General features: G+C 57.5%; 1 protein-coding gene across 2 annotated transcripts in view; it reads left to right on the forward strand.

Annotated features, from left to right (window-relative positions):
- The window catches only part of AJAP1 (adherens junctions associated protein 1), a 104,393-nt gene that overhangs the window by 26,622 nt on the left and 50,310 nt on the right, over positions 1-27,461 (forward strand). For both annotated transcript variants that reach the window (XR_002344861.1, XM_021095233.1), the window contains exon 2: positions 21,989-22,800. Coding sequence is in view for 1 of the 2 variants with exons in the window: in XM_021095233.1 (XP_020950892.1) it covers positions 21,989-22,800 (812 nt within the window). In the remaining variant the exon portion in view is untranslated. The remainder of the gene's footprint in view (positions 1-21,988; positions 22,801-27,461) is intronic.

The following is a 27,461-nucleotide window of genomic DNA, read 5'->3' on the forward strand; positions in this document are numbered from 1 at the left end:
GGCTGCTGGGCTCTGTGCAAGGCTCTGTGCAGGGCTGCTGTCAGCTGTAGGCAGGGGCTGTGGTTTCATTGGAGGCCCAACCGTGCTCCATGCACAGTCGAGCTTCTGATACTGCAGCCCCTTGAAGGCTGCCGGACCGAGGGCTCTGTTTCCTGCTGGCAGTGGGCTCGGCACCCTGTGACTCACAACACAGCAGCTTCTTCGAAGCCAGCAAGTGGGACGGGCCCTAGCCTGATGGTCATACACTCGGCAGGGACAGCATCCTGGAAATGATGTCACTGCCTCTCCTGTTTTCTGCTGGTGGGGGGGGGGGTCCCCATCCTCCCCACACTCAGGAGAGTGAAGTAGATAAGGCGTGAACCCCTCTAGGGAGGGGACTTCCCTACTGGGGTGCCGAAGGATCGCTGACATTTAGAGACACCAGAGCACCAGGGCCAGGCCCACCTCCCTAGAAGCATCTCCTCTCACCCTCAGGACAGTCCGGGGAGCTCCACCCTGTCGTTGTCCTTTTCGACTGCTGAGAAAACGGGTTCGCGGAGAAGCTCGGTAATGTGCCCAGGGCCACACAGCAGGTACCTAAAGTCAGGTGTGCCTGTGCCGTCACCTGCTTCATCCTGGAAGGCCGAGAGCCAGCTGCTGCCCAGGACCCTGGGGGACAGCTCGATGGCTCGCACCCCAGCTCCTCCTTGATTTCGGCCAGCTCTTCCTCCTGGGTGTTCTGGACCCTTCTTCCTGACGTGGCCACAGACTGACCCTAGGACAGAGATGCTCAGACAGTGGGTCCCTCAGCAGACACTCGATGAGTCCGTCAGTGAATGGCCCTTGTGTCTGCGACTCTTCAGTAGGGACCTCAGGTCCTAAGTGACCACAGCGGATTAATTCCCTGGGGCTGCCATAACCAGGGACCCCAGAGGTGGGGGGTTTAAACAGTCAGAGTAGTTCTGGAGACCAGAGGTCAAAGGTCTTAGCAGCTGAGAAAACTGATTTCAGGGCTAAGATTTGAGAGCAAGTCCAAAGGCGGGAAAAGCCTGGCATCCCAGCTCCAAGCAGCCGGGCGCAAAGAGCTTCCTCTTGGCTCTTTGGTCTTATTTCAGGTCTCTGACGGACCGGAGCCCACCCACCACGGGAAGGGCTGTCTGCTTTCCTCAGTCTGCTGGTCCAAACAGTAATGGATCCAGAAGCCCCCTTGCAGACACCCTCAGGATAGCCTTTGGCCCAGTGTCCGGGCACTGCTTGGCCCAGGCACGTGACACCTGAAATTACCCGTCGCACCACTCATTAGATTTTGAGTCCTCCATAATCCAGCATGACCTCATCTTAATTACATCTTTCAAGACCCTATTTCCAAATAAGGCCCCATTCTGAGGTCTCAGGTGGGCAGGAAGTAGAGGGATGCTGTTCACCCCACCGTTACCACCTGGGGAGGCAGGGGCTGGAAACAGTTCATCTGTGGATCCGCTGGGCCCCCGGCCTTCTCCTCAGCGGATGCTACGAGAGAGTGACCGTCAGGGGATGGCTGGGAGGTGTCACCTTGCTGGCCACCATTCAGGCCATGGCTGCCCCTTTTCACTCCCTTACAAAGCCGTCCTCCCTGCCGGTACCTGGGCCGGGCAGAGATGGCTGTCCAGCCATGGAGAATTACAGCTGTGTTTTCAGGTGCGCTGGAGTTTTTATGTCTAGACAAATAAAATTTGTTTCTCGGCCAGCACGCATGGCTCAGTCATTGTAACGTTGCCACTTAGGCGCTTGGTTTCCAGCACAAGCCTCTTTCTAGAGGTGTTTTCTGGCTCAAGGGGAGTAGAAATGGACCATTTCTCTGCAGGATTACAGTCCGGAGTCTTATAACCTATACGATATAGGAGCTAAATAATAGGTCTTTGACATTAGAATTCAGGTGGATTTGGAAATATTGCGGAGATAAACTTCGGAGCAAGTTCTGTTTGAAATGGACTGTTTTCCAGCACCCGTTATTGGCTTAAAATCCTGAGGGGAAGAGTTAAATAAATCAAAGAGACAGGTGCAGTTTTTAGATTAAACAGCCAAACTCATACAAAATCCCTTTGTCTAGACTGGACAAACATCAAGTGTTATTTCAGACGTTTTGATGAAATGCCCACTGTTAACCCACACCCGGCTGAATGCCCGCACTGTTCCGTAAAGCCCCTCAGAAGCTCGTGTTTTCAGCGGCGCGGACAGTGTGCAAAATTGCCACAGACCGCAACGGAGAGGGGTGTCGACTGGGCCACGCCAGCGGCATCCCTGTCTGCCAGGCACAGGCCAAGGAGAGGGGGCCAAGCACCAGCCACACCCGGCTGGATGGCTGGCCTCCAGGAAGACCCACGAGGCGCCAGGGCCTCCGGGGATGGCCTGAGACAGGGCTGGGCTCCCCGCACTGCAGGCGGGGCTGGGGGGAGGTGGGGGGACCTGGGGGGACGTGGCTGCAAAGGAGGTGACCTTGAGTCCCAGGGGAAGTCTGCTCCTCGTTCTGGGAAGTCCCTGTTCCCCATTGTGGGTGAAGAAAAGATGCCTCTAGAAGTGGCACAGCCTGAACTGGCACCTCTGGCCACGTCCACCTCAGAGGAAGGGCAGACCGTGGATAGAAGCCACGTGCTGCGAGTCTGACAGACTTGAGGGGGACGCTGGTCCATTCATGACCTTGGGCAGCATCGTCAGGGTCTGTGCCTGGGTCTCCCCACCTGCAACGTGAGGAGGGTGACAGTAGCCATGGTGACAGCATCCTCGGCCTGCTCTGCGTGCTGGACACGGTGCCTTGGCCAGTCCGTAGCACCCCTGAAATTATCCTCCACTTACAGGGGAGGAAATCGAGGCACAGAGAGGATAAGTAAGTGCCTAAGGTCACGCAGCACAGAGGGACCAGGGCTGGGACCAGTGCAGAGAGTCTGGCTGAGGGTCTGTCGATGACGCCACGGTCTGCGGGGTCTGCGGAACCTCTGATGCCGATGACTGGGCTTTGCAACTGCAGAGATGCTAACAGTGCAGGCAGCGCCAGGCGGAGGATCCTGGAAGTGGAGGCGCTGGAGTCCTGGGGCCAGGGGCTCGTTGATGAAGTTCTGCACAGGCGACCCGTTGTCCCTGCCAAGACTGTCGTGGCTACGTAGCATCTCCTGCGGGGGGATGCGCCACCCCTGCCCCAGCCCAGCCTGGTCACCTGTTGAACGTCTGTTTTCTCTCATGTGGTTCCGGACCCTGCCCTCGCCCAGGTCCACCCCCACCTGTGCCTGCACCTGGACCACCTGTGCCTGCACCCGGACCACGCTGGTGACCATATCGGCCCTCAGAGACCGGCTGTGTCCCCACTGCCCCAGGCCCAGGTATCCTGGGTCCCTTCCCAGGCAGTTCCTTGGTGCCTGCAGTGTCAGCTTGGCTTTGTATGAACCCGAAAGGCTCATCTGTATCCTGTGACCCCCCCCCCCAAGGCACCTGGAACAAGCTGAGCCTTCATGGGACTTCAGATGTGGTGATGACGGTGATTTTCTGGGTCACTGTCAAGCCCCCCCCCCACCCCCCATCAGGCCAGACCCCCTCTGCCCTGTGGAGCCCAGGGGGCATTGTGCAGGTTCCAGTGGCATCATGGGCCAGAGGTCCAGCTCTGCTTAAATGCGTAGAGTCAGATGGCTGGGGTTCAGATCTGGACTGTTGTCTGCTGTGTGGCCTCAGGTGCATTATTCACCTTCTCTGTGCCTCATCCCCCTTATTTCTAGAACGGATGGAAAACAGTAGAGGTCCTGGAGTTCCTGTTGTGGCTCAGCAGGTTAAGAATCCAACTAGTATCCAGGAAGATGCTGGTTCAGTCCCTGGCCTTGCTAGTGGGTTAATGATCCCGAGGTGCTGTGAGCTGTGGTGGAGGCTGCAGATGCGGCTCAGGTCCCATGTTGCTGTGGCTGGGGTGCAGGTCAGCAGCTGCAGCTCCAAGTCAACCCCTAGCCTGGGAACTTCCATGTGCTGTGGGTATGGCCCTAAAAAAAAAAACAAAAATTAAATTATGTAATTAAATAACAGCGTCTGTCCTTCAGGGGCCTCGGGGGCTTAAAGCAAGCCTTTGAAGCCCCGCACGCAGGGCCTGCCCGCAGCCGTGCTCAGTGGAGGGCGCAGAGCTCTGGAAACCTGTCCCTGGAGGGCTTGTGGAAACACAGATGCCTGGGTCTCTGATTCCGTGGGTGTGCAGCAGGGCCTGAGAATGTGCATTTCCTACCAGTTTCCAGGTGATGTTTGCGCCGCTCGCCAGGGGCCCACGCCGCTCCGTGACTGTGATGTGTGCGGAAGGCAGAGTGACTTCACAGACTCAGAGCGGAGAGATGTGGGCGTCCCAGTGCGTTTGGGGGAGCGGCTTCCTGTGCCTGTAGCGGGGCCTGCGGCCTGGGCCTCCTGGCCTTCTTATGCCTGTTCTGGCCTCAGAGCTGGCAAGTCGCCGTGAGACTCAAAACGAGATGAGGTTGTCCCCCTTTGTCTCATGCATTCTACTGCCACTTGAGGTCCCTGCCCGGTCCTAGCTCCAGAGTGGGTCCAGGGCTGCCGGGCTGGAAAGGCCGTCACTACCCGAGAAAGCCCCGGGGTAGGACCTGGACAGGGGCCGAGTGCGAAGGGTCGGGAGAATGTGATGCCCGGGGCAGGGGACACCAGGAAAGTGTGTGTGGTGGGCAGGAGACCCAGGGGAGCAGCTCATTAAAGGCCAGGGACAGGGGGTGCTTGGGTTTGCAAGGCGGACGGGCCGGGCTCCCTGAGTGGATCGAGTTTCCTGTCTCTGTAAAGTTCCAGAGATTGGGCACCATGCTGCTCTCTGCGTGTGCAGGGCGGGGACGCATCCCGGTGGTTTGGGGGGGGTCAACTGTTAAGGAGCTGATGTCCCAGCTGTTTGGGGGTCAGCCGTTAAGGAGCCGATGTCTCAGTGGCTTTGGAGGGGGGTCAGCTGTTAAGGAGCCTTTGTCCCAGCGGTTCGGGGGTCAGTTGTTAAGGAGCCGATCGTTGTCCTTAGTGGACGCTGTCCTTCCCTCTGCTTGCTCCAGGTTCACTGTTTCCTGCAAGTGTAAGAGGTCACAGGGCAGGCGTGAAGGGGTGAGCCAGGAGTCACCCTCCTGCCTGGAGCTGCGGGAGTAGGAGGCTCAGGGGGATGAGCCAGGGCAGCTCAGCCGCCTGCTGGTGGGGGCAGGGGTGGGGTGTGGGGGAGGAGCAGCTGCGGAGGGAGGGGAGGCAGCCAGCCCCGACCCCCGGGAGCTCTCTCTCTCTCCTGCTTCTCGGACACTCCAAGTCCATTGCTTTTCCTGGGGTGGAATCCCGGGATGAGAGAGGAGTCGCTGCGGGCACCCGAGTTCATGCCTTGCTCCCGAATAGAGCTGCATCCTGGCCTTCAGGACAGTTGGGCATCCTTCCCTGGACAGATGGGAACACGGAGGCATAAGGATATCGACTTGTCCAGGGGCCACTGGGACGCGCAAAACAGGTACCGTGATTGAACAGAGGCGGGGCCAGATGCCACATGACCGTGACCATGCCAGATGGTCCCGTGTGCTCACCTGCCCCGGAAAAGCCAGCCGGGTTTCCCCGGGGACAGCAGGGCCCTTGGTGGCCTCAGAGGGTGGACTCAGACCTGGTCACAGGCCGTTGTCTTCAGCTCTTGGTCACCGTCAGTTATCATGGCAGGTGGGAAAAGGCAGAACATCCAAGCCGGCCTCCTGCTGTGGGAGGGTCTCCTCTTGGCAGGGTTTTCTCTGCAGGACATGACGGTGGCCATGCGCCTGCCCACGGCTGTCCTGTGTCTGTGTGACAGGCAGCCTTCCTGGACTCCAGAGGCCCCTGTTAGCACAACTGTGTCTAGAAGCAGGAGCTGTGAAATGCTCCCAGCCCATAAATCATGAAAAACAAGGACATAACCTTGGTTCTTTCTGCACCATCAATACATCACCTAATTCAATCATAAAATGGAAGAGCGGTTCCATTTGTATAATTTCGTAGGAAACATCAGCAGATCTTTGCATTTTAAGTGCTGCCTGCACGGCCTCTCTATGGGCCATGCGAGGCCTCCTTTGATGGAACAAGTATCAAGCAGCAAAAGGTATAAAAGAACGCCTGCGTCACTGCCTTCCTTGAGGACGCTTATTTAGGGGGTCTTTTAATGCCTCGCTGCTGGGGTTTATTTGCAAATGATCTGCAAGCTGCTAACAATTTGTGGGAGCCTGGCGGCAGCCGCATTCCTAACTAATAATGCCAACGGGTCACCGGATACAGCATCTCCGTCTTCAAGCTGCTGCTGGAGGAGCTCCTTCCCCAAGCCAGGAACTCCGGGCCGGAGCCCCCTCCCAGGCAGGGGACAGACAGGCCGGATGAAGACGGGTGCCGTCTTGGCATGCACCGTGGGGCTCCCCCTCACCCCCACCGGGGCAGATGCTGTAGACAGCCTGCAGTCAGCCATCTGGTCAACCTGAGGCGCCCGGGGGAGGGGGGAGGCTGAAGGTCTCTTTGCTTGGTCATTGCCGCCTCTGCCAGGGTGGGGATGGCAGAAAGGGTCAGATGACAGACCCAGAGACGCAGGCAGCCGTGGAAACACACACCAGATGTGGCAGCACCCTTTAGTGATCCCTGCCTCTTTCCCAGAGAAACCCAAACACGGCCTTTTCTGCTCCTCTGGGGTCTTTGCCCCTAAAGCGTGTGTAAGGCTCAGGCCAGCTGGTGGCTCATAGTTGCTGATATGATGGGACAAGTTGGCCTCATGTTTACTGCTTCCTTAAGGCTCTGGGGTAGGGGGGTCTCCTCCACTCGGTGACCCCTTATCAAACGATGACACCTGTCTGAGTGTCCTGGCGCTGCTGTAACCGAGCTCCGTGATCCGGGTCGCTTGGTACAGCAGACATGTATCTTCTGGCAGCTTTGGAGGCCAGGGGTCTGCATCGAGGTGGGAGCGGGGCCGTGCTCCCTCCAAAGGCCCCAGGGGAGGGTGTTCCTGCACCTGCCCCCCCATCCCCATCGAGTTCCCCGGCCGATGGCTGCTCCCTTCGCCCCAGCCCCTCACATCTCCCTCTGCCTCCCCCCTAAGAGGACACCTGTCACTGTATTTCGGGCCCCCCCAGCTAGTTCTCGTCACCAGCTCTTTAACTTAGTCACATCCGCAAAGACCCTTTTCTGCAATAAGGCCACATATTCAGGGTCAGGGGCTTGGGAGGTGGACGCCTCTCTTGTTAGTGGGGGGCACCATGCGGCCCAGGCGGCTGTCACACCGAGTGCCTGCTGTGTGCCGGGGACTTGCTGCCACCTCCCTGCTCTTTCTGAAACCCCACAGGCACCTCCTGTCCCTCGAAACTTACAGATGAGGACACTAAGGCTCCCGGAAGGACAGGCCGGAGCCACGTGGTAGGGCCAGGGAGCGAGCAGAGGGCTGGACCTCAGCCCAGGACTGTTGGGCCTTAAGGCCCAGGTTCCTCCCTCCCCAACACTGGAACCTCAAGGGGAGCTGGGGCCAAGGGTTCCTTCTTCTGAGCATTTGAGCCCCTGGTTCCTTCGCGCCTCCCCAGAATAACCCGTTTGCGGAAGAGGACTGCCAGGCAGAGTTCCTCAGCCTCAGTAAGCAAACAAAGTGGTCAGTCCAGTCCTCCCGGGTCCCTCGCCGATTCTGTGAGCCTGGCTGGTCCCCGCTGCACCCTTCTCGTCAGGTGGCGCCAGCAGGAATTTGTCCCCTCTGGCCACCCCAAAGCCTGCAGATAAAAAAGGAGATTAACTTAGATGCCAACAGGGACAGACCGTCCTTCCAGAATGTTCTACCTGCCCTTCCAGACAGCAGCCTGGCCACAGCCCTTGGCTCCTGGCAAGAAGAGCCCCTTGGTCTGTTTGTCCCCTTGGCCTTCCAGCGGTCTCCCATCCCCCAGGTCCCCCAGTGTGACTTGCTGGCTTGTATCAGCCCGGCTTTTGGGATTTCAGCCTCCAAGCTAAAGGTAGTCTCGGCTTCTGCAGAGGGATCAGGGCCAGCAGAGTTAGGGCCCCCGAGGTGGACCAGCACCCTGACTGTCCACTCCCCTCCCTGAGCTGACCTGGGTGGCACCTGTCATTCGGGACACAGATCCCCCATCAGGGAGCCCCCACACCCCACTCCCTGAGTGTCAGGACTAAGACACGGGTGGTGACAAGAGCCAGGAGTCCTGGGCCTGCCCTCTTGGAACTTGGCGTCTTCTTCCTAAAAGATGAGGAGCCTCTGTCTGTCACCTCTCTCTCTACAGAATCCACCCCACAAACATAGAAAAGTGTTAAACTGCTAAAGCCGCAATGGTAGTGAGACTGTGGGATCAAGGGCTTGGAAGCCTCATGAAATCCACGCGGCACCCACTGTATAGCGGAGTCCCGGGGCAACTTAGGGAAGCCACGGGTCGCTTTTGCAATCTCCCAAAATTATCTGTTGTCGCAGCTGAAATTCAGAAATAGGTTTCCCTTAAGCCCTGCACGGAAAAGTATAGAAACACTGGCACACCTTCCGTCGGCCTCAGTGTACCGACCAGTTGTACCGCAGGCTGCCCGGGGTGAGGTCAGCCCTGCCGGGCAGCCTGTGCACCCGGGCTGGGACCCCTGGGGTTCACGTGCTCGACCATCTCCTCAGGTCTTGGTTTCCGTTTTGGTTGGAAATAAAGAGCTGGACATCCTGTCTGCCTTCATCAGATGCTGGGGGTCAAGGGTTAAATGGTACCAGGTGAGGCAGAGGATGGATGGAGTTAGACGGGATGATGGCTGGAGTCTCTGCCTCTGTGCCCATGGCTTCTTTAAGAAAGGAGAATGTTCGTGTGTGGATGACAACCGCTCGGGCCTCCACTGTGACATGCTGAACCGAACTGTACAATGAACTGGCTGTCATTCAGAGAAGGGGGAATGCCCAGGACCAGGGTGGTCCGTGCAAACAGAGAGCAGAGGGAGGCAGCCCACCGAGGGACCAGCACGAGCATCGTCCATCCAGCCATCTGCTATCCATCCATGCAACCATTCACCATCCATCTAGCCATTCATCCTTCCATCCATCTACCCACCATCCATCTACCCATCCATCCGTATACCCATCCAACACTTTGTGCTGGGCGTTGGGGGGGCGCTGGGGTGTAGACCAGGACAGACCCCCCCAGAGCCTTGGGGGCCCCCAGCAAAGGAAAGGAATGCAGCTCTAAGTGGCCACTGATGAGGGGCTGTGCCCACAAGGCAATTTCTCTGGGCCGTGCCTTTCCCAGGGAGGCGGGAGGGTGTTCAGAGGAAGAGCATTCACACTGAGGCCAGAGGGCACCTGAGAGGCAGTGAAGATGGGAAGCAGGTAGTGAGGCCAGGCTTTGCTGGATGGATGGAGAGACAGCCGGAGCCCGACTTCGTGAGCCCCATAGGGTCAGATGTGGGGAGCCTGGCTGGGGGTGAATGATGTGTGGCCTGGGGTGTTGGCCCAGCTGTGGGAGTGCACATGTGAGGTCTGAGAGGCAGCATGGCCTCTGCCTTCCCCCGTGCCCCGTCCTCCCAGGCTCTGCCAGGGTGGTTCCGCCAGGATCTGGTCAGGCTTTGGGCTGGCTCGGCATGCCTGAGGCCTGGGAGGGTCCAACAGGGAGGTGGCCCAACCGATGTCTGTTAGCTCTTCAGTTACTGTGGATCCCAAAAGAAAGGAGAGAGAGAGGGAGGGGAGAGAGACGGAGGGAGATGGAGACAGAGAGAGAGAGGGAGACAGAGGGGAGAGACAGAGAGAGATGGAGACAGAGAGATACAGAGAGACGGAGAGAGGGAGATAAAGACAGACAGAGAAAGAAAGAGAGGGAGACAGAGAGAGAGAGACAGAGAGAGAGGCAGAGACAGGATGATGGAAAGACAGAGACAGAGACAGGTCAGAGACAAACAATCAGAGAGAGTTTGATGTCAGTTGAAACGCAGCATGTGAGAAATATAAATACATTGGTTGATGTTCAAACATAGACGTATTTAGTGAAAACATTCAAGGTGTACTTCTTCCTTAAAAACAAACAAGTGATTAACTTGGAAATAGAATTCCTGGGGGAAGAAAAAGAGCTGTGATCTGACATTCTCTCTCTATTCTGGCTGCGATGCCCCACAACCTGGGATCCTAGCTCCCCCGGCCCTGCAGGGGTCCCCTGAGAGCGTCGCCCCCAAAGGTGGGGAAACCGAGGCATAGAGTCCCTGCAGGTGCCAAGCCCTGCAGGCGCCAGGGCTCCAAGGATCCCCCCGCAGTGCAGGCAGGTGGGCAGCTCACCCACCCCATTGGTGGAAAGACGTGTGGGGGCTCAGGCCCACGGGGTCCAAGAGGGCCTCCCTGTGTGGGGGTGGGGTGAGGTGGGGTGGGAGGCAAGGCCTCCTCCTCTGTTGCTCCATCGCTGGGGGGCGGGGGGACTATGGTTCCCCATTCTCCGTGGGGTGTTCCTGAGACCATGTAGAGGGAACGGGCATCCGGAGCAGCTCCGGCAGAGCAGCGAGAAGCACGCCGACATCCTTCTGCCCCAAAGAGGTTTCAGACACAATTACGATAAATCAGAAGAGCACTCCCAGTGTGAATTCAGCTGATTGAGCCCGTTAAATGGTTGCCCTTGCCAAGGGGTGGCCCGATTAACAGTCAGACAAGCAATGTGTGACACCTGAAATCCAGCGGGTGGAGCCTGGCAGGTCCCCCCGCCGTGGGCGGGCAGAGGCTGGACCAGAGGCCCCAGGCCGGCCTTCCTTGTGGAAGGTAGAGGGCAGTCCAGGCGGACTTTGCACCAGACCCTCCATCGCTGAAGACTGTCCTGTAGATTCCCGATGGAGGGGGTGGCCATGGGGAGCCAGGACGAGGTGCAGGATGAGGATGGGGCCCGACACCCCCTGTTGGCTTTGCTCCTTGCACAAGTCTCTGGATTTTGAGCATCAGTGTCCTGGGCCTTGAGACGGGATTGCGCTGTGAGTGCCCAGCCTGAGTGAGAGACCCTGTGTTTCCCACGCTGTGAAGCGTTCAGTCCCTGGCTCCTGCTCCCGTGGAGGGCACTGGGAGAGGTGGAGGAGGGGCAGAGAGAGAGGGCTGGTGGGCAGCCACGAGGGGACAGCCCCCAGCAGAGACAAGTCACAGAGGAGCTCCGTCCTTCCCTTCGAAGAAGGAGAAGAGGGTGCCCACCTTGTGTGGGCTGCAGGGCCAAGTTGCTGGAAGGGAGGCCTGTGGAGGGGCTGTGCCCAGTGGGATCCCGCAGGAGGTTTTGCAGGCTCTGGCCCCGTGAGGGTCCCTGGGACATCACCTCAGGGTGCCGGGATGCTGAGCTGGGTCTGCAAAGGCGTCCAGAGCTTTCCTCCCTTAACAGCGGTGATGGCCCCTCTTTCAAGGATGGGAGTCCAGTGAGCAGCCGTCGGCAGCCTGGCGGCTACACCTCTTTCCCCAGAGACTTGCAAGCTGGAGCTGCCCAGGTGTCCCGAGGAGGCCAGGATGACACTGATCCTTCGCGTCTGCACCTCTGGGCCAGTCTGAGAGAGGCAGGGCTCTTCCCCATTTATGGAGCATCCGCTGAGGTCAGAGCCTCGACCAATGGTGTTTCATTGAATCCTGCCCATGTTGCAGGTGGGCGTGCTGAGGGCTGTCCCAAGGCTGCACTTCCCAGGGCAGCGTCCCCTGGGCCTCGCAGACAGCCCAGTGGGTTGGGTCTGAGCTCTTCCCCCCTCGGCTGTGGTGGGGAAAGGGTGGGGAGGTGGCAGAGTCTCTTTCCCTGTCACATCCCCTCCTGATGGGGACATGGGAACTATCGGTAGCAGAAGGCAGAACTGTGACCCATATTGTAGGATTTGCACAGAAAACCTAGTGTGCATCCAGCAGCTCAGCTGGTCTTCAAGTTACCCTTTTCCTCTCCCCATCGCAAACGATGTTAGACAGGCCAGAGGAGCCCCCCCCAACCCCCGCCCTCAGGCCCCTCCCCACCATCCTTATTCTCAGGACCCTGGGCCCCCATAGGAGCCTCTGGATCCCCTGTGAAGGGCTCGTTGCATCTCGGCCTCACTTACACTCAGATACCAAGGACTGAGGATGGGGGCGTGTTTGCGGCAGGCTCTGGAGATGACTGTTTGGGGACCTCTTAAGTCCCAGGGTCCCCTTGGGTGGGCAGGGTCTGTTCGTGACTGTATGAGGCAGGCTCTCCTCCCTGAAGTCTGCCCATCACAGACTCAGGAGGACCTTCAAGGTCACCTGCCTGCCCCACCCCCATGTGGCCGCGTGGTCACCCTGTGCAGAGCTCCTGGTCCAGCACTGGCGCCTCCCGCAAGCTTCTGCGCCTCTGCAGGTTCTTCTGAATTTTCACCTTCATAACACCCGCTCCAGGCTCTAAAACTACCAACGGTCCTTCCTCCCAGTTTGTCCATCCTCCCAGTCTGACCATCACGGACGCACCCTGCTTCTGCCACCCTGAGCCCCTCTGAGCAGCAGCCCCAGCTTTCGAGGGGTGGTCCTGGGGGGTGTTGTCTCCTGAGCGGTCCACCCCTCTCTGTCGCTGGACATATAGCTGCTCTGCCTGTGGCCCGAGGCCAGACCTCCTTTTCATTCCTAACCAGCGTAGGCGGGCCCTTGGCCAAGACCTCTGCCAGCCTCATGCCGTCGTCACACCCCGTCATGCAAGATGGGCACATGCCCATCTCAGGAGATGGTGCCCAGGGCATGTGGGGGGCCTGGCCCAGGCTGTGTGGTCAGTGGGCTAGTGACGGGCCTGGGCACTCGGCCCCGATCTGCCTGACACCGGAGTTTGCCGTGGTGTCTTGTTCTGCCCTCCCCGTGCCCTGGCCTCCACTTCCCCCTGGGACATCCTGCCCTCCTGTCCCCGTCTCTGCAAATCCCCCCACAGCCTTGCTTCTGTGACATGGGGGGCCTGACTCCGTCACTACCCCCCACCCCCGCTGGCTTCAAAAGTGCCTTGCACGTGTATGGAGCTTCATAAATGTGACAGGACAGTGGCAGCACGACTGAAGCAGGTATTGCCCTCGAGGACAGAGAACTTCAGCAGACGCCTTTTGTTCTGCATCCCCGCTCCAGGGAAAAGGGGTTTCCGTAATGAGCTATCACCACCAGGAGCGGGGCCCAGAATGCGTGACTGTTCCCTCCGAGATCTTGGGACAGTTCTCAGAACCCAAAACCTCGGAGCAACGCCTCCTCCTAGAACCAGCTTCCGTCGCTGGCTGGGTATTTACCTCCCTCAGCATCGCCTGCTTTCAGTTGTATTTTTAAGAGACTTCTTTCCAGAGAAAAAAACACAGCTCCTATTTTTGTGCTTTTCTTTCTTCTGCAAGATGAGAGTAACAGCCGTTGCTCTCGGAGGGTTACCTTGCGAACAGCATGAGACAGTTTGTGTGAAACACTTAGCTCAGAGCCCGGCACGGGGCTGGTGCTCAATCTGCGTGGATGCTGGAATGCCAGCTCCCGCTCTGCCCTCTCTGTCCCTGGTCAGCTCTGTTCAGCACGGTATTCCATAAATGTGCGTTGGTGCGGTGGCTCTAGCTCTTCACGTGATGGCACGAGAACTTTGTGCGAGCCTCTTCCAGACTGGACAGCTCAGACACCTGGTGCCCAGGACCCCTGCTCGGAGGGGTCACTAGCCTGCAGCCCTTCTTTCCCCATCCTATATCTATTCTTAAACATGGACACAAAGTAGGATTAAACTGGGTCCCAGTGAGGGATGGGCGATGTTCCTTAGCTTCCAGAAACGTCACTGGAAGATGCCTTGTCCCCAAAGATGCTGGTTAGTGGGTCTGCAGTGAGGCGGGGTCTCAGGGTTGTGCGACCACTCTCTTCTCCCAACTGGCTGGTTCTCACGTGAGACCCAGGCTGAGGCCCACGGCCGGGAGTTTGCAGAATCAACTTTGCCTTATCAGGGTCTTCTGAGTCCTCTCTGGGATCTGGCCTCTGGCGTGGGGTGCCAGATGCCAGGATCCTTGTCCAGTTCCTGTTCATGGTTGGCTTTGCCCAGAGCGAAACAAGGAGGAGACAGGCTTGAGCCTCGGATGCTCTAGTTGGTATGGGGTGGGGGCACGTCTCAGACCTCAGCCCCCGCCTGCAGAGGAAGCACTGGGGTGGGGGCTGGCCCAGGAGACCAGGCAGGGCAAACTGGCGGACTCAGGGAGGCTGCGCGTCACATCCTGGGTGCCATCCAGAGAAGGCAGGCTGGGGGCACTCCATGGGGCAGCTGTTCCTGCATGGCCCTCCCCCTGTCCCCCTGCAGTAAGGTTGCAGGAGGGCAGTGGGGACCTGGCCACAGCAGCAGTAACTTCAGACACTCAGAAGCCCTGCTCCCCACTCTGGGGAGAGCGTTCCCTCCCACAGCGCTGCCCACCCAGCGCTTGTCACCACTTCACTCCTCCGGAATGCTCGCGGGCACGTTGCCCGGGCAACCAGAATGCCAGCACGTTGCTATCCTCCAGTCTCCTCCACGCACCTGCGCAGCCTCTCAAGCACCAGCCCCCGTGCCTCCCCAGGCCTCCGAGTTCTGCAAATGCCCCTCTGCGGAGCGGGGCCCTGGAAAGGAGGGACCATGGCTGGGAGCCACGTCTAAAGTTCTCTCTGTGGAGTCCCCATGACACCCTGTTTTACAAGTGGGGAAATTGAGGCTCAGGTTCCACGGGGCCCAAGCTCACGCAGCTAGCAGGTTGCAGCGCCAGGGTCGGACGTCAGGGCACGGGCCCTTTGTCCTTATGTCGCCACCATGCAGGCCCACTTCTGGAGCCCACGAGGGTTCATCATGGCCAAGTGACTGCCTCTTGGGGATGAAGAGGCTCCATCCCCGTCACCAGGCCCCGGGAGGAGCAGACTGTCTGTGCACAAGAGGGCTTCTTGACCTCGGCCCTGTGCACTGAGGGGCTGGACGAGTCTTCGTGTGGGGTCTGTCCAGTGCACATGGGGTGTTTTGCAGCCTCCCTGGCCTCTGCCCACTGGGTGCCCATAGCAGAGCCTCCCTCCCTCTGCCGACCACCGGGGATGTTTCCAGACCTTGTTGAACATCCCCTGGGGGCACCGTTGCCCCCAGTCCCCGGAGATGCACCCATGATGCCATTGCCCCATGTGAACCGTGTGGCGTCAGGGACACACCAGGGCTTGCCATCCTCTGCGAGGGCTTGTGAAGTATTTTCCTGGAACCCGCAAGCCCATGAGCACTGGGAGAGCCGTGGGGGTCCACCTGCCAAGGTCCATGCCTACCCGGGCCCCTCCCCATGGGCGGAGCCTCTGTACAGACTCTCCAGGGAGTGGAGTTGCCATGGTTACAGGTTTGTTCTGGCTCTACTTTTTCCAGCGTGTCCCTGGTCCCACAGGTCCAGGCTTGTTGGGATCTAGTTTCTGAGCACAGAGATCACAAGTCCCCAAGTCCTAGACTCATGGTGGCCGCGGCCAGGCCCCTTCATTTGTGGGTCCCCTGTTGTCGCACCTGGGGATAGAGGGTTAGCGATGAGACACCCACCCACAGATGCTCCAGGACGAAGGGGTCCCTCAGGAGAGTGGTTTCCCTGGGCATCGCCCACTGGAAGGCATCCAGGAGGGGTGGGTGCCAAGAGGACCCCAGGCCCAGGGGAGGAGAGCAGTCAGCGATGTCTGGGGTTGGAGGTTTCTGCCTGATGCAAATGAATCCCTCCTGTGCTGCTGCATGTCCAGGAGTCAGTACCACGTGTGTGCCGACATCCAGCGGGACCACGGAAGACGAAGCCCGGGCACCTCCGGGCGGGGGGATGCTTTAATCCCATGAACTCCAGGCCGGGGAGCCACTCGGACGGGACGTTGCCATGACGTCAGGCTGGGAGCTCCGTTCAAGGGAATCCCGGCTGTGTCGGTTTCATTGGGAAAATCGAACCAGTGACTGCTTTCCAGAAGAAAGACATGCTCCCTTCCTGAGTGGTAACGGGGGAGGAAGTCCTACGCCCCTGAGCTGGGAGGACAGGTCTCTGCTCCTGAAATGTAGCCAGAAGCTGCTGCGCTGCCCCATTGGTGATGGGGGTTGGGGGCAGCAACACGGGATGCACCTGGGCGCCAGACCTCCTGTTTGGAGGAGGGGAGACAGGCCTCTTCTGGCTTCTGAAGGCTGTGTCCCTCTCTCCAGGGCATAGAACTTGGGGTGAGACAGAAGCAGGAGTGACGGGGCCTTTTCTGCACCAGGCCTGCTCCCTTCCCGTCTAGAATCGAATGGCCCTTCCTGATAGGATGCCGGCTCCAGCAGGAGGAGGAGAGGGCGTGAGAGGAAGCCTGAGCCACCCGGGTTTCCTCTGCCTGAAGGCCCAGGGTTGAGTGTGGCCCGGGCCGGGATTTGTTCTCAGAAGGCTTGCTGCTCATTCCATCCCTCGGGGACCCCCAGCCTGCCCCCCGGCCTCTTGTCTCTGTGAGGAGCAGGGTCACACCATGACGCTCCAGAAGAAGGTGGCTCTGAATGTGTCTGAGAGCAAATCTTGGGACTTCTTCCCCCCGCAACCCCAGCCTCCCTCCGATTCCCCGAGGAGAGACCCCCCCGCCCCTCACCAGTCCACCCCCCAAAAGCACTTGGAAGGTAGGTTTTTAAAGGACAGGAAAGGCCTGCCTGTCACCCTCCCCCCTCTGTTTGGGGTGGTTGCTTTAGATTTGGCCCATTCACGGCTCACCTGTCAGACTGGTGAATTTTTAAGAGTGAAAAACAAGGTTGGTTTTTGCCCCCGGAGTGTGTGCTGTGCTTGGGGACCTGCTCCCCAGGATCAGGTGTAGGAAGGGTGGGTCTTTGCTTGTCAGGAGGTGTCTGGTGACCGAGGTCCACATTAGAGTGGCGGATCCTGTGGACCACAGGCACCTGATACCACGTGGCCAGGGCTGTGCCTCCGTGGTTCCTCCCAAGAACCCATCACCGCAGTCTCACCATGAGAGGGACATGAGACAAATCCCAGGAGAGGGAGGACAGTCTGCAGACTGCCTGACAGTCCTCCTCAGAACGGTGGAGGTCATCAAAACAGGACACGTCTCAGCAGCTGTCACAGCCCAGAGGAGATGTGGTGACGGATGTCACACAGTGACCTGAGTGGGATCCTGGAACAGAAGACCGGTGACAACTAAAAAAGTGCGGAATTTGGTTCATGGCGATGGACCCCTGTTTCTCCTTAGTTTAGACAGGTTACCATGGTGACGTAGGATGTTAACATAGGTGCATGGGGGAGAAGAGGACGCAGGAACTCTCTGTGCCTTTGTGCAGTTCTTTCTGTGAATCTCTAACTCCTCCACAAAGAACTTAGTTAAACAAAGAGACCAGCAGAAGTGGGTCAGGTCAAGGGGCATGTGGTTATGTTGGAGGGAGCAGGGACTCCCCAGGGCCCCAGGGGAGGGGACACCGGTGTCTGTGGGGATTGGGGTGCCCTCCCTCCAGCTCTCTGGAAGGAGTGCATCTGAGTCTGTCCCATCTGTGCCTTCGGAGTCATTTCAGACTCCACCCTGTCAATCGTTGATCTCAGGTGTATGGCTCTTCTCAGAAGGTGAGGAGACCTGAGTACCACCTGCTCCAGCCATCGCCCCTAATGATGGGAACTGGGGTTTGCTGAGCGGAAGCAACCAGCCCAAGCCCAGGCCAACTTCAAACAGAATTGTTCCTGCTGTGGCTTGTCCCCCAAACCGACTGACGAGAAACCCAAGACCAGACATCGGGCGGGCATCTTCCTCAGCCATCCAGGGCCGGAGTGTCCATGGGGTGTTTTGCAGCTGCCCTGCAGGGCTGAGACGGATTGGCCACCTGACCTCTCAGGTCTGTGCCCTCTTAGAGATTTGGGGATGGCCTCTAGGCCGTGCAGACACAGGGCTCCTGGCCCAGCCCCAGTGCCCGGGCAGGCGGATGCCAGCTGCTTGCAGGAGTCAGCGCTGCAAACTCTTTGCTTGGGGAAAAGTGCACTGTTAAGTGGAAGAGATGTCTTCGTCTCCCTTAACTGACAGTGATTTTCTTCCGCGAAGAAAATACACAGAAGGGATCGAATTGAATCTCCATTTGCTGAATCTTATTAAACTGTTCTTGGGGAAGAAAAGATTTCAATAAAAATTTAAAAGGGAGAGAGGCAAGAAAGCCGCAAACTAGAAAATAAAGTGAGACGGAGCAGTAGTTCTCAATTTGGAAGCAATCAGGTAGGGGTGGCTGAGGGCGTTTGTGCCGCATTTGAAAGTGTGTGCTTGACGCCGCGGGTGGGGGTGGGTATCGGGCCCTTCGCAGGGTGTGGACGTGGTGCCGGGCACTCAGGCGAGGATCACGTGGACGGCTCTGAAGTCTTCAGTGGACCTGCCAGGACAGGAACAGGATTAGGAGGCAGGGCAGAGTGTCCCGGTCCCTGTACCCACTGCCCAGGGTCTCTTCTGCAGGTCTAGTTCACGTGCCCCAACACTCACCTCTTTAAAGTGTAGCAGTCAGTGGTTTTCATATATTCACGATTTGTGCAACCGTTACTGCTGATAATTCCAGGACATTCTCATCACCCCTAAAAGAAACCCTGTAACCATTAACAGTCACCCCCCAGCCCCTGGCAACAACCCATCTTCTTTCTGTCTCTGTGGATTGACTGCTTCTGGGCTTTTCACATGAACAGAATCGTAGCCTTGTGTGACTGGCTGCTTTTAATGTTTTCAGGGTCCATCCATGTGGTAGTGTGTATTAGTATGTCTTTCCTTTTTTTTTTTTTTTTCTTTTTTTTTTCTTTTTGGCCGTGCCTGTGGCGTATGGACATTCTAGACCAGGAACTGAACCTGTGCCCCAGCAGTGACAATGCTAGGTCCTTAACCTGCTGAGCCACCAGGGAACTCTTTCCTTTGATGGCCAGATACTGGTCCACTGTAGGGATGGACCTCATTTCTTTACCCACTGATCAGCTGACGGGCTGATGGCCACAGAGGTGGTTTCCATGTTCCTTTCTTGTGTATATGAACAGTCATAACATTTTTGTACCCGAGTGTGAAATTTCTGGGTCACTGTAACTGTCTATGAAGAACTTCCCAAATTTTCGTAATGGCTATGCCTTTTCGCGTTCCCACCAATGGTGCGTTAGAATTCCCATCTCCCGCATCCTCGTCAACACTTGGAATTGTCAGTCTTCTGCTTTTAGCCATCCTGGTAGGAGTGATGTGGTAGCCATTGGTAAGGGGTCTGTGGGTGCCCGGAGTTTGAGGGGGTCTGGCCTCCTCGGCATGCCACTTACCAGCTCTTCTGGTTAGCGGCATCAGCAGCCGCTGCAGGGCATCCCCCTGCAGATGTGGGGAGTTCTCTGCCATCATGAGAAGTGGCTGACGGCACCATGGAAGCCTTCCTGGGTGAGGGGATCTGGAAGTGGGTCTCCAGGAACCTCTGACTCATGAAAGGACTGTGGAGTTGGGCTTCCCCGCACCCCCGTGCTGAGCAGTGTCCGAGGGGAGAGTCGGGGTGGTCCTGGGGTCCTTCCTGACATCAGGACCAGCTGGAGGGATGAGGCCACTTGTCCCTCACGTGGTCCTTGCAGATGTGGCTGCCTCCCCAGGCAGTGCCCACAAGAGGCCAGAGGGCTCCAGACTGCACCCGAGGCACAGACCTGGTGACGGAGCAGAGGGTGTGGGGCCTTTGACCCCTGGGAAGAGGCCAGGGTTGGGTCCCCTGCAGGCCATGGAATCAGGCCCTCGCCTCCCTCAGGGGGCCCCTCTGCCCCCCACCCGAGCCCTGCATTTCCCCGGGGGTGGCAGTGTTGGGTGGAGGCTCTGTCCTGACTTGTTCCCTATTTTCCCTCTGTGTGCACACCCTCCAGTTTAAAAAGAAAGAAACTGGACTCAAAGAAGAAAAACAAATCAAGTTCTCCCCACTGTTGCAATTGGTCGGCTTTTCTCCACATCCGCTGGGTGGCCTGGCAAAGGGGGATTTCTATGGTGACCAATTGTCACTCACGATTGGTGGGAAATGGCAGGACTATCCCGTGTGTGAAGTTACACGGGGCAGCCAGGCACACAAGCTTAGGGGCTGCTGTTTTCCTTTCCTGGGGTGACTTTTCTCCAGGTCGTGGTGGCTGGCAGGTTCATGCAGCCTTCCTGATGGGCCTGGTACTACCTGGTGGGGCCTGGTGGGGCCTGATGTGATTGTGGCACTTCGGGATGCCTACTGGGGTCTGGTGAGGCCTGAGCAGGCCTAGTTAGGTCTTTGGGTACCTGGTGAGGCCTGATGGGGCCTGGTACTACCAGGTGGGGCCGAGTGGTGATTGGTGGAGTATGGTGAGCCCTGGTAAGTTGGTGGCACGTGGTGGTGCCTGGTGAAGCCTGGGGGTACATGGCGAGGCACAGGAGTGCCTGGGGAGACCAAGTGGTGCCTGGTAGTGGCCAACAGTGCCTTCTAGGCCGAGATATCACACCTGCTGGAAGCTGCCTCTCGTTCCCCGAGGGCTGGACTCTGTCCAGGTGCACAGAGAGGTGGGGAAATGTGGGCTTCTAACCATCCTCGTCAGCCACGGAGGAGTGTTCCTGTGCATCCCGGGGACCTCCCACTGACCTTAAGCTCCTTGTGCCGTGAGGGTGGCCGGGTCCCCGCACCAAGCTCTACTGGTCCTGCAGAGAAACCTCACACAGACAGCCACTCCTTGCAGATCCATTAGCATAATGAGCGATTCCTAATTTCTAAAGCCAAGTACTTTTGTTCTGATTAAAAAACTGGGCCCTGTTGTTTGGGGACAAGCCTTTTTTGGTAATTAGTGCTCATCAGTACACGTTTCTTTCAGCACGCTGGTGGCTGGCGGGGACAGCTCGTCCCTGGGTCGGCCCGGGCAGGTGGGCACTCGCACATGCTCTCGGGGACACTCACAGGCGTCGGATTCAGTCCCTTCTAAAGTCATGTGACACCCATGCTGCAGACCTGCCCGACTTGGCTGCCACAGGTCTGCTTCTGAGCAGCGCTTTGAGCTGGCGGCTTAGCGCACCGAGCCCGCTCGCCCACCCCCACCCGCGAATGTCCCCACATTCTGGCTTCATGTCAATTCTCAGAGGTGACGTTGGTGACGAGCTCTGACTTTGAAGGGCGCGTGGGCTGGGTCCCCCCACCCCCTACCTGCCACCCTGGAGCTTCCTGGCTCCATCTTTCCCGGGGCCCCCTCGCCAGCCTGTGCAGGGTGCGCCCTCTGCAGCCTCCCTGCGCTGAGGAAGCAGGCGACAGGGTTCCTAGGGCACCGGCACTGGAGGTAAATCCGGGAAGCAGAAATGTCAACAGAACAAACACCTGGGTAGAGCTGACACCCTGATGAGCGGGCAGCTTCTCTATGCACTTCTTTTCTCGAGCCCCACCCATGGGAGGCCACAGACGTGCAGCTTTGCCCCATGCGTGCCTGGCTTTCAGGCCACAAACCTGTTTTAAGTGCATTTGATTGAGAGATGGGGGAGGGTGGGGTTTGCGGAGCACAGGGCCCGCCTGAGCTGAGGGAGCAGTGGATGCGGGACTTTATGCAACAGGTGAAGCCCCACCCTGAGCTGATGCCTCTGACCCTCCCACCCTCAATATAGGCGGCTGCAGACTTAGCATCTCTGGCCTTGGGCTGGGACTTCTGTGACCTGGAGGGAAGTGCCGCCCTGGACCCAGGCTGTGGACTGTGTCCCAGGCCTGCTGTTCCCTCCTTGGTGTCTTGGTGCCTCTGTTTTATTCTGGGTCAAAGCAGAGTGGGGACCTAAGGCCCATGAGGTCGTCTCCTCCGGCTGATGGGTGGCGGGTTCGGGGCTGGGTTTCCCTCCCGGGCAGTGGGCTATTGGGCATCGACCGGCCAAGTGCAGGGAGCTCCTTGTGGAGGGGGATGGGGTGAGCAGTTTCAGGGGCAGGAAACCGGCCCCAGAGTCTGTGCGCTAGGGCCCCATCTTCTAAGATGCCGATTAATTGAGCCCACTTGAGTCAGCCTTTGAAGTAAACTAATGAAGGGTTTTTTTCCTCTTTTGAAGTTCGGATTAGCGCTCATTACAAGAAGAGCGTTTTCTGGTCTTGGTGGGGGTGGAGGGGACCCCGCGGGAGCCCCACCCAGAGCCCCCCACTGATGCTCTTCTTTCTCTCCCACGCAGTTCCATGTCTGTTCGCTGGCCCGGCCGCTCCCTGGGAAGCCAAGCGTGGATTCTTATAGCCATGTTTCAGCTCGCCCTGGATCTGCCCGCATGCGAGTCCCTGGGCCCGGGCCCCGAGTTCCGGCTGCTGCCCCGGCCGCCGCACCGGCCGCCCCGCTTGTGGAGTTTTAAGAGCGGACAGTCCGCCCGGGTCCCGGCGCCTGTGTGGAGCCCCCGCCCGCCCCGCGTTGAGCGCGGTCACAGTCACGGGCAGATGCCGAGTTCCCGGGCGCGACGGGCACACAGACCCAGGGACCAGGTGGCCGCGCTGGTGCCCAAAGCGGGGTTGGCCAAGCCCCCAGCTGCTGCCAAATCCAGCCCTTCCCTGGGCTCCTCCGCGGCCTCGTCCTCCTCGGCGGGGGGCGCCGGGGCCCCCACGGACCAGCAGGCCCTCCTCCGGCGGGGGAAGAGGCACCTGCAGGGGCCCGCTGTCAACAGCTTTGACTTCCGAGGCAGCAGGCCCACCACGGAGACGGAGTTCATCGCCTGGGGGCCCACGGGGGAGGAGGAGGCCCCAGAAGCCAACACCTTTCCGGGCGTTTATGGCCCCACCACAGTCTCCATTGTACAAACACGGAAGACGACTGTGGCCGCCACCACCGCCACAGCCACCACGGTCACCTCCGTGCTGCTGCAGACTCAGGGGGTCACCGAGCCCCTGGACCCCAGGAATAGGATCCCGGTGGGGATTAGCACAACGGAGCCTTCCACCAGTCCCAGCAGAGACAATGGCAGAGACAGTCAGCCCCCGCGGGTTCTGGGGGAGACCTCAGGTACGCCCACCTCTTCTCTGGTTGGGGTTCCCTTGCGGTGGGGGAGGCTTTGGGGGTGTGGCTCAGGAGGGGTGCCGAGCTGTGCTTGCGTGATGCTGCTTTGGGGAACCCTCCGTTTCCCTGCAGGGGAGCCTGAGTATCAGGACCTCAGGGAGAGAGGGACCCGGGGCGTCCGTGAACTTGCGCCTGTCTATGTTCTGGCAAATGTGGGTTGTGCTCTGGAAGGTGGGAGCCAGGCTGTTTTTGCTGACGGAAGGGAGAAGGGAGACGGCCTCTCCTTGGGGGTGGCCTAAAAGTGGACAGTGTGTCCGCTGTGCCTGCGTAGGGGGTGCTGAGCCCCACCAGACCCACAGTCGCATCTTCCCAGATGGCAGAACTTCATCTCCTGGGCCGGATGTGGGCACATCTGCTGATGGAAGTAGGGTATGTGGCATGTTCGGGAACCTTCAAAGGGTGTGGCCTGGGCAACTTCCACATCAGCCCAGAAGGAGAGATTGTCTTAAACAGCAGGAGAGACTGAAGCCGGGTGTCCGGGGGAGCACCCTGTGGTGTTGGCTGAGGCTTTGCACCCTGACCAGGGTCGGGGGTGTCTTTTGCCCAAAGTTAGGAGGGGTTTGGAGGATGGAGATGAGACCAATGGCTCTGGTTCTTCTGCCTGTGCTATTCTAGGTGCGTGAACATTGAGCCTTTCTTGGCTTTAACATCTGCTGCAACATCGTTTAGCTTTTTTTTCTTCTCCTGTTAACTCCTCCGATTGCTTCTAAAGGAGTGGCCCTCAAAATCCCCCAGGCCAGAGTTTGTCCCTTCACTGGTAGCCTCCACATATCATCGGCTTCAGGCCAGCTGGGGGACAGCCCAGAATCCCGGACCCCTGTGTTCCAACCCCCTGCCGCAGCCTCTGTGAATAAGCCGTGGTCCCCGCCCTGCTGTAACTCCAGGTTTGCAGATGAATCTGTGAGCGCGTGCACGTCCTAGACTGGCAGCAGTATTTGCTAACCTGCAAAATGGAAAGCAAGTTCCAGGGCCTAAGCAGGGGGGGAGCGGGGATGTGCAGCCTCCCCACCCTCACTCCTCCACTTCCTCAGGGATTGGACTCGGCTCGGGTCCTTTCCAGAAGCCAGAGGACAGAAGAGACTTGTTCCCCAGGGTCCCTCTGCAGCCAGGTTGCCACACTGTCCCTTGCACTCTGCATGTGCACCAGTTTTGCATCCTGACCGGCAGGCTGGCAGCGGTCAGTAGTTGGACACGTCTCCGTGGAGTGGGTGGCTCTTGTTCCATGACCTACTTCCTTCCGTTGCCTGGACAGGAGAGCTGCAGTTTTTGTGAGCAGTTCTTCCCTAGAGAGCAGCATGTCTGCGGAAGCAAACCCAAGCTCCATCTCAGTGCTGGGGGCTGGGATGGAGGGATGCAGAGATGGAGGGATGGAGAGATGGAGGCCGGGAGCTTGGGAGCCTCACAGGACAGAGTCTGCAGGGCTGTACCTGGGCCTTCCACCACGTAATCTCCTTCTGGAAGCTCCAGACGCACAGGGCCTGCTGTTCATCTTCTGTGTGCTGGGCGCCCAAGAGCAGTTTATAGAGCATTCGCTTTTTCCCTCAATAAACTCCCAAGCCATCATCATAATAGAATTTAGTGCTGCATGCATTTACTCTCATCTCCTCTGCATACGTCACTTACTATATAGACATGGATGAGAGAACAGGTTCCCATTTCTTCCAAATTACATTTATTATGACTAAAGTTAAACGCCCGGGACAGCATTATAAGGCTTAGCAAATTAATTCACAGTGCATTGGATATTGCTAATCCAAGTCGACAGATGCTTATCTTGGAAAAGATTTATGGTTCTTCATAATATAATCTGGTGCTAGATTAATTTGTTTAGCACAACAAATTTCCAAGGGGGAAAATATGTGTGTTTGCTTCGAATGCAGAGAAATGTTCACTCTGGGAAGCGATGCTCGTTGCCGAGGAGGGGCGGCCGGTGGTCCTCAGCAAGGTCCTTCGAGTTCAAGGCCAGGAAAGCGGGGAAGTGCTGAGATGATTCCCTAACTGGGCTCAGCAAAGCTCAGCTGGTCCTACCTTCGTGACCCAAGCCCTGGGGCCTGAAGGGCCCACGCAGGGGTCCTGCACCTGCTCCTGGTCCTTAGAGGTAGACCAGGCCCCCTGACTCTGTAGTGTGACCGCCCCTCACACTTCTCAGCAGGATTTCAGGCAGAAAAGGTGGTCTTGGGGATCGCAGCGCTGCAGTCTGGGAGGCTGTGGGTACCTTGGTGAGCGGAACATGCGTCCAGGTGGCAGATCTGCCTGTGAATCTGGTCTCTGTTTGCATGGAACTGGGTGATTCTGGTCTTCTTTTCTCCTGGCCATGTTTTCTTCATCAGCACAATCGAAGCTTAGAAATATTTCTCCTAAATGGTGGCTGCGAGGCTTCAATCAATCAACATCGAGTGCAAATGTGGTGCCTGGTGCCTCCATCCATCCAGTTGCTTTTATACCCAGCGGGTGTGACTCCAAAGGGAGGGTTGCAGGTGTCAAGGCAGACAGGCCCAGATTTGCCCGCTCACAGCTGCGAGGACCCCAAAGTCTGGAGTTGGGGTTTTAGAAAGTGATATGAAAAATTTTTATGTCCCTTCTGTTGTCCAAAGGAGTGCCTTTGGGAATTCCTGCTGTGATGCAGTGGGTTAAGAATCTGACTGCAGCAGCTTGGATGGCTATGGAGGTGAGGGTTTGACCCAGCCTGGAACAGTGGGTTAAAGGATCCAGTGTTGCGGAAGCTGCTGCTTGGATTCAGTCTCTGGCCCAGAAACATCCATATGCCATAGGTATGGCCATACAAAAAAAAATGCCTTTCAGATTTGGGGAATTGTTTTATTTTTGCTTCTGAAGAGAAGTGTTTAGAAAGAGAATGTTATGTTGTCCTGGCTGTCCATAGCACAGGCATTGGTGGGCTTAGAAAGGGCAGGTGGCTAGTTGTTTGGAGCTCTTGGAAATCTTCCGGGGGCTCATGTTCTATGGAATAGCTGCTGGAATTGCCCGAGGGTTCCTCTCGCAGACTCACCTTGCACGTTGAGTGGCTGAGGCATCTCTCCTAGCTTTAGCGTAGTGGTTAAGAGAGCCACAGCCTGCCTGCAGATTCCTGGCTTCATTGGTATTATCTGTGGCCTTGAGCCGATTGCTTCTCCTTTCCATGCCTCAATGGGAATTATAGAATTAATCATCGCCAAGATGAAGTAAGCTGGTACATGACAGGTGCTCAGTGTCCAGTACGTAACAGCCCCTCGGTACATGTTTGCTGCTGTTAATGTAGTAACAGGGGTGGTGGTGGTGATGGTGATGGAGACGACGATGATGTTTGTGACGATGATAGTGATGATGAAAATAATGGCGATGGTGATGATGACAATGATGATGATGGTAATTGTGATGATGGTGGTGATGATGATGTTGGCAATGACAGTGATGGTAGTGATGGTTGTGATGGTGGAGATATGGTGATTATGTTGAAGGAGATGATGGTAATTATGATGATGGAGATGATGGTCTTGGTACTGATGGTGATAATGACGGTGATGGAGGTGATGATAATTATATTGACAGAGGTGACAGTGCTGGTGCTGGTATGATGATGATGGTGACGGTGATGATGGTGATGGTGGAGATGGTGGTGATGGTCATGATGATAATAGTATTGATGGAGATGACAGTGCTGGTGATGATGCTGACGATGGTGATGGTGTTGATGGTGATGGTGGAGATGATGGTGATGATATCGATGGAGATGGTGGTGATTATGATGATGGAGATGATGGTTTGGTACTGATGGTGATGATGGTGATGATGGAGGTAATGATAATTATATTGACAGAGGTGACAGTGCTGTATGATGATGGTGATGGTGAGATGACGGTGATGATATTGATGGAGATGATGGTAGTTATGATGATGAAGATGATGGTTCTGGTGGTCCTGATGGTGATAATGGTGGTGATGATGTTGGTGGCAGTGGTGGTAGTGATGATGGGGACGGTGGAGATGGTGGTGATGATGATGATGGGATGTGATGATGGTGGTGATGATAATTGTATTGATGGAGATGACAGTGCTGGTGATGATGATGATGATGCTGATGATGGTGATGGTGACAGTGACGACCCTGGTGATTGTTATCCTTGTGATGATTTGCTGTCACCAGCTTTGCTGCTCCGTTTTCGGTTCCCAGTGAGGTCACTGGATGAGGTCCCACACCCTCATCCCTGACCTTGGTGCTCTGAGCAGAAGTACGGATGACGCTAGCCAGGAACTGCCCGGGATGGAAAATCTCCTGGCACAGGTTCACTGAGGCGTCGTGCTCCAGCCTCACACAGTGCTGGCAGAGGGTGAGTGTCAGACGGTCAACAGTTCACTGGAGGTCGGGGGAGGAGGGCTCCCCACGGCGAAGTGCGTCCGCTGGGACAGCTCTCTTGCCGGTCGTGTTCTGTGTCTGGAATCACAGCGTCTCCCGGGAGAAAGACAGAAAGTCATTTCCTGGGCTTTAATCTTAAACCTGGTAGCAGAGGCCGTGGGGAGTTGAAGCCAGTGGTTTCAGTCCCCGCACTTGCCCACTGCAGGATCTCCTGGGCGCGGGGCCTAGAGTAAGTGCAGCAAAGATTCCCAGACTC

The sequence above is a fragment of the Sus scrofa genome, chromosome 6 (genome assembly GCF_000003025.6).
Source record: "Sus scrofa isolate TJ Tabasco breed Duroc chromosome 6, Sscrofa11.1, whole genome shotgun sequence".
NCBI lineage: Eukaryota > Metazoa > Chordata > Mammalia > Artiodactyla > Suidae > Sus > Sus scrofa.